This window comes from Mytilus trossulus, chromosome 4 (genome assembly GCF_036588685.1).
Source record: "Mytilus trossulus isolate FHL-02 chromosome 4, PNRI_Mtr1.1.1.hap1, whole genome shotgun sequence".
Classification (NCBI taxonomy): domain Eukaryota; kingdom Metazoa; phylum Mollusca; class Bivalvia; order Mytilida; family Mytilidae; genus Mytilus; species Mytilus trossulus.
The window spans coordinates 33,878,080-33,884,996 of NC_086376.1; the positions used below are offsets into that span (position 1 = coordinate 33,878,080).

At 31.2% G+C, this 6,917-nt stretch overlaps 1 protein-coding gene across 2 annotated transcripts; it reads right to left on the reverse strand.

The window, feature by feature from the left end:
- Positions 1–1,286: 1,286 nt before the first annotated feature.
- LOC134713869 (uncharacterized) lies at positions 1,287–6,492 on the reverse strand. Of its 2 annotated transcripts, none has more exons than XM_063575156.1 (4): positions 6,172–6,492; positions 4,470–4,514; positions 2,954–3,004; positions 1,287–2,206 (listed from the first exon to the last, which is right to left on the reverse strand). In XM_063575156.1, the coding sequence occupies exons 1-4, from the start codon at positions 6,208–6,210 to the stop codon at positions 1,709–1,711; spliced, it is 633 nt and encodes a 210-aa protein (XP_063431226.1). In that variant the 5' UTR covers positions 6,211–6,492; the 3' UTR covers positions 1,287–1,708. The 2 variants fall into 2 exon arrangements, with proteins under 2 accessions (XP_063431226.1, XP_063431227.1); XM_063575157.1 differs by lacking the exon at positions 6,172–6,492 and adding an exon at positions 5,572–5,690.
- Positions 6,493–6,917: the final 425 nt, after the last annotated feature.

Genomic DNA, 6,917 nt, shown 5'->3' on the forward strand with positions numbered 1-6,917 from the left:
TTAGTTACTCGTCCAATTTTGTTAAAATAACAAAGTTATGAACAACAAACACACAAGTAGAAGGAAAAGCTAGCTATAAAACCATGTTTAAAACAACAATTTCTTCGGATTTCTTCTTATTTGCTTCATAGATTGATAAAGTAAAATGTTTGATTCTCTCAGGTATTTTAATTAATCTTTTTTTTTCTCAACATGTAGCCTTTTCATCTAAATTTGGGTTTTTAATGTATAATGAGAATAAAAGGTGAAAAAACCTTTGTGAGACCTCAAAATTGAAAGTATTATCCTTTTCCTTTATCTAAATATTGTTAATCAGTAAATAATTACCAAACAAATAATCGTGATTTGGTACTGGCTGAGGGAGACAATTCAATCTCATTCTCACTGTGTTTAAATCCCAGGAGAGATAACTCTTGTTACACGAGGAGTTAGCTCATCAACTATAGTCTAATTTTAAACAGATATTAATTCAATACTAAATGACTCCAATAATTTAAACAAAGTTGAAGCATCCAGCAGAGGACAGCTTCCCATGGTCGGACTGAACATCTGTCCACAGACAATCATTTCAAGTCGTCAATTATCTCCCTCATACAAAGCTCTGATTCCTTTCACGAATTTGACTATACTTTTTGGACCTTTTGGATTCTAGCTCTTCATCTTTTATATAAACTTTGGATTTCAAATATTTTGGCCACAAGCATCACTGAAGAGACATGTTTTGTCGAAATGCGCATCTGGTGCATCAAAATTGGTACCGTTGATTTTATTACTACCACTGGGTCGATGCCTCTGCTGGTGGACTATTAGTCCCCAAGGGTATCACCAGCCCAGTAGCCAGTACTTTGGTACTGGCATGAAAATACGGATTTATTGTGTTATTAAAATTTGCTGTTACAAAATATTATAAATTATTATAAATTAAGGAATGTATCTCCCTCATGCAAAGCTCTGATTCCTTTCACGAATTTGACTATACTTTTTGGACCTTTTGGATTCTAGCTCTTCATCTTTTATATAAACTTTGGATTTCAAATATTTTGGCCACGAGCATCACTGAAGAGACATGTTTTGTCGAAATGCGCATCTGGTGCAACAAAATTGGTACCGTTGATTTTATTATCATAGACAGCTTCAGCCTAGGCAGCCCTGTATAGCGCCATTGAGTGCTTACAATCAACCACAAATGGAAGTTTTACCACCCTGTAATCAACAATATATTTCCAAACAACTTATATAAAATGATTAAGTCTTTCAACCAAGGTTATACATAATAAGCAACGATGCAAATATTAATATTTAAAACATAAATAACTATCTGTCACAATGAATTCAAAACAACAACATCTATTCAAGAATATCAAGATTCAATCAGTCAACTTTGACTGATGAAGTTGGAACATTAGTTATTGATTCATTTCTGAATATTTCAAAGTGGTATTTTAGAAAATATTTTATAAATAATGTCAGTACCATATAGCTATCTACATATTTAATGGTTCCCCTGGTTTCCTCACATTCCACTAGCAGCGATACAGAGCCTTTTTTAGTGTAAAAATACAACTCAAAAGAACAAAATTGAAAAGCAGAAGCGATGATAAAAGATTAAAGAAAAACAACACCTGTTCTTCCCGGTGTAAACAACTACTTTGGAATTAAACTTTTTCCGACCTTCCATCAAACTACTTTACTGTTGTTCTATTGTGAATTACGTTTTCATACTGCTGCAAAAAGCTGTAATAAAAATATTGAGAACTGTCACTCCGAATACACAAAATGTTGCGATTATGTCAATTTTGTAAATTTGCCAACATCGACAGCACGGTGTTACTGCAAAACAGTTTGTACATACTGCAGTTTTTACACTTCCAGTAGCTGACGTTTGTCTGGTCATTGATTGCTGTGTTTGAATTCCTTCTTTCTTGTTTATTCCCTCACTGTCATGCTGTTGTTTGTTCTTATTTTGTTTTTCTATTACGAGTAAAACGTAGAGTAAAATGGCACTGATCAGGTGTAGTGATATCGATAAACTAAGCAGACAAACAAGAGCCGTATAGTATGTATTATCCTTAGAATCTAAGACTGATTTCAACTGAGATACATTTGCCATCAGTAAAGCAACGTCGTATAATCCTTTTGTTACTTCACGTCGAGATTGGAATTTGTTTGAAGCATCAGGCTTAGAACTACTGACAGTATCATCATTCTGAAATCAAAGAACACATCATTATAACTATAGAAAAGTTTCAGTTTAATGAGATTTGAAAAATCCTAATTTTTAATAGATATCAGAAGATCTGGTACGAGTGCCAATGAGATAACTCTCCATTCAAGTCACAATTTATGAAAGTAAACCATTATAGTGCGAACTTTGACACGGAGCTTTGGAATCTTTCTGACATCAAAGAGAAATTAATTGTGTTGGTAATAACTGTTGATTCGGATCACCATTTTGAACTCACAATTTATATATTTGTTATTCTTCTAAAAATGACATATAATTTTATTGTACTTCCAATATAATAATTTTTTATATATACTTGTTTCATTTATACTTAGTTTGATACAATATTGAATACAATTTTAACTAATGAAACGTCCCGTCCTTTTTAAAAAAGGATTCATCGAAAGAAACTTTGCAGATAAATATTCCGTATTAACTTTACGAATAATGCATGATTGTCTTGAAGTATATATTCTAGGTAGTGACATTTATTATGATTCCAGTTTTAGTAACTACTTTTGGTGTGGCTATATCATTCATAATATAAAAACAAAAGGAGTCGTTATTATAATCATTTACGTTATTCAAACCGATATCTCGGGTCATTAGGCCCCTCGTGCAAAACAGTATAATGAATAAAAAGGCAAACATTAACGAAAGGCAGAAGATGCAATGCACTTAAATTTATTAAACAATTTTTACTTACAACCTTAAAAAATCAATACTTACACCGAGAGTATTTCGGCCTTCCACAACATCCTCGCCGTTTGGTGGTGAGCCCTGAAATTATCAGTTACAGAATATATTTCTTATATAAGACTTTGGGGGCATTTTAGGTTTTGGTTACAGAACGAAAAAAATTAAAACCAAAAACCTCTGCTATCTACTTTCTCATGCTGTTTGATTTAAGGATTTTATTCTTTATGACTTTAAAATGTAAAAAAAATGTTATGATACGCTGTGTATGATGCCTAATCATCGGTCAGGATTCATCGAAGTATTTTAACAAGAGTAAGATAAAATGCTGACCCTTGTAATGGGATAGCTATGTGTAACATTTGATGTATTGTTCTGTTGAGTTATTTGTCTTTTTGTCGTTTTTTGTTGTTTTACTTTTCAAATGATTTTAGTTTGCCAACCAGTTGCTTTGATGTGAGTGTCTTCGATGAGTAATGTGTATTATGCTGATATTTATCTCATTGTTGTCTATTTTTTCTTTTGTGTATTGAAATCGCTTCTAGTGTACTAAATTTGTAAGAATTATCTTGTTGTTTTCTTCTTTTCGTTGACTTTATGTAAACACTCTCTTCTTTGTAATGGTTTGTTATGTTGTGAAATAACAGACTTTTTCCATTATATTTGGAAAGTAACTAAGTCAATTTGATTTACGCAATGGACATTATAGAGAAGTAAAGCGGGTTCTGTATTGGAGTTAGTTTTGCTTTTGAATCTTGTTGTATTTCGTCTACAATAACTGAGTATTTGCAATATCATATTTTACCAATTATCAAGAAACAAATAAAATGTGAACTGAGTTAGTATGAACGGAATCATCCGCCCATTACAATACAAGTTTATATGTGTAATTTTAAAGTCTGATTCAAACACGCAATTGCAGTGTCAATCGGGAATATGTGTTGGTCAGTTTACTAAAAACTAAATTTAATTCTACATCTTAATGTGTTGTATATGTGGAGGCTATTGGACATTTTTAAATAAATCTATTGAACGAAACGTAGTTGGTAATAGTTTTAAATCGTTGAAAGCTATCATTTAATACTGCAAATACTTTTGAATCGATGAAATGAATACTTTTTAAGAGTTTTGTTTTCTTTTAAAACTAGTTGAACGAGTGCGGTCACTTCTGTGTTGCCATGAATTATCATTGATATGGTCATAATAATGAATAAACTGTTCACAAAACTTTGTGAATTTTTTGAAATACTAAGGCTTTTCAACCTCAGGGATAGATTACCTTAGCTGTGTTTGGACAAAACCTCTTTGCATTTTTGGTTCTCAATGGTCATCAAGTTCGTACTTTATTTGGGCTTTAAAAAAACCATTATTCGAGCGTCACTGATGAGTCTTTTGTAGACGGAACGCGCGACAGGCGCAAATATAAAATTTTAATCCTGGTATCTATGATGAGTTTAATTATTGTATATCCATTTTTTTAATTCGATAAATAATCATTGGTTTTTATTTTGATTTTTTTAAATAAATAAGTATTTCATGAAAAACTCACCATGTCAATTTCTGTGTCATTATGTGTCGAACTGTTATCATTTGCCTACAAGATACAAATGAAAATTTTGTTTGACAATGTATACAAAAACAAATGAACAATAATACCGACTTCCAAGATGAATTAAAATAACAGAAAGTCTTAAAAAACAGACAAAATCAAACATTTTATCAACCAACTGAAAGATGAGAACAACCGTCATATTCATGACTTTGAACATACATTTTAATGTGCTTAATAGCTAGCTAAACTTCCCATTTGTGTGACAATGGTTTGTAGATTTTGAAATTGTCAAAACTTTAATATAAACCAAATGTTAGAATGTGTCTCGTCTTATTTCAACAAAATTTCACTGTCAAAGACATCATGGTGTGAATAATCATTCTAGAAGAAAAATGTACCATTGTTATAAAATGTATCAAATGCCCAAATGACAGTTACATATGTTTTCGACCGATGCTCAATACCATTGTTATTTTGACTTCGAATTAAACCAATATGATAGTGAATCCAAAATAGTCGTTAATTAAACTATGGTATAAAATAAAACGGCATTCCAAAATGTTTTTTTTTTCTTATTTCGAATTGTTATGTTTTCCCTCCTTTAATGATGCACACAACAATTTCACTTTGAGACAGTAAAACGCTTTTCTAAATTTAACAGTTTTGCTGAAATAATGAATATAACATGTCATATGCCTTTATTTCACGAAAATACATGAATCATTGTACTAAAGATTTTTACACTTTTATCATTAAACCGACCTTTTTGAGAACTTTGTTGGTACAAATGTTATTATTTACACAAAAGTACACTGTGGAAATGTTAATTAAAAATCATACTCGCAAACCGTTATTTTAAGGACTTAATAACTTAAACGGACCATCAGTAAGTATCTATGTTTTTTTTAAACTTGAAAAAGAGAACAATCATGAAATAATGAAACTTAACCACAAGCCGTCAAATCTGAGAAATATTACACAATTAGTAAATTATCCTTGAATTTTATACATTTTGCCTCAAAATTCATATCAGCACGCTTTATAATTCCCTCAGTATATATCCAGTGACTAAAATGATTAAGAATTAAAATTTGCCTACCAAAGGAGTAGTTTCATTGCTTGAAGTTGCCATACCGTGCGATTGCAATGGTTAGTTAAACGGAAATAGTAATGGTTATACACAATTTTTTCTTATGTATGTAATTATATACACTTCCCTCTCAGTCGTACTTTCCAATTTACAATTCATTCAAATGCGTCCTGGCCATACTATTTGCACTCATACCTGAGTACCTGGTAAAACCAAAATATGTTAAATGATTGCATTACGTTTTTGTTATTTACTCGTTTTTGCTTTTAATGAGAACAAAATTGTTCTGAATTAACTCATCATAGATATACCAGGATTGATATTTTGTTTTTTCGCCAAACGTGCGTTTCGTCTACAAAATACTCATCACTGACGATAAAAAAAGAGTAAAACAAAATGACAAAATAAAGTACGAAGATGAAAAGCATAGAGGACAAAAGTGCACTAATCTATAATCTACTATACTTATAAAAATGCTAAATTCTTTCTGACTGATGCCAAAACGTTAAACTTACTATTATTTGTGTAGATGTATATTCTTCCCTTATACTGTAAAAGCTGACTACCAAATATGTGTTTGCTTACGGTGAACTTTAAATGCTAACTTACATATCCTTTGGTCCTTGTAGAGAGTTGGCTCAGAGGCATTCATATCACATATCATAATGTTCATATTTACAAGTTCAGCATAATCGTTCAAAAAGTTGAAGAAATCATCACCGTGACATGCACCTTACATTCGAATGGATTCCTGAGTGCCGTTTTAGTTGGATTTACAAAATTTAAACTCCTGTCGACTTTATTTATCTTATTTTGCTGTTTTTTGTGTGAGAAAAAATGTTAATTCTAAGATGTCATTAACTTCCATGTAAATGCTGTTCTTGAAATTTTAACAGCTGTTTTTTGTTGATTGATGAGTCCTTTGTGAACTAAATGTTGGTATTTTACTTCAACTGGACAGTAGGCTGTTCTTGTTCATTCTTATCTTGGTTTGAATTCATTTGCGTTTGCATGTTTGCAAAAAGTAATGTTGACAGGGGATTCGATACTTTTGAATATAAATAAAAATGATCTTTTTTCTCAACAACTTTATGATAATTCACAAGGACAGACATGAGTGTTAAATGAATTTGGATATTTTTTCGATCTCAATTATTGATTGTTCTATGCATGGTCTCTAATTTTTTGTACATTTTTTATTTGTCTTCATAATCAATGTTTGAGATATGAACACCGCTAATCTACTACTAGTATTGTCTAAAACACAACAATAACAAGAGTTAAGATTTCCACGCTTCCATTACCATCTCACTCGAAGACTAGTTTCATCTTATTCATAGTAGTCGTCAATAATG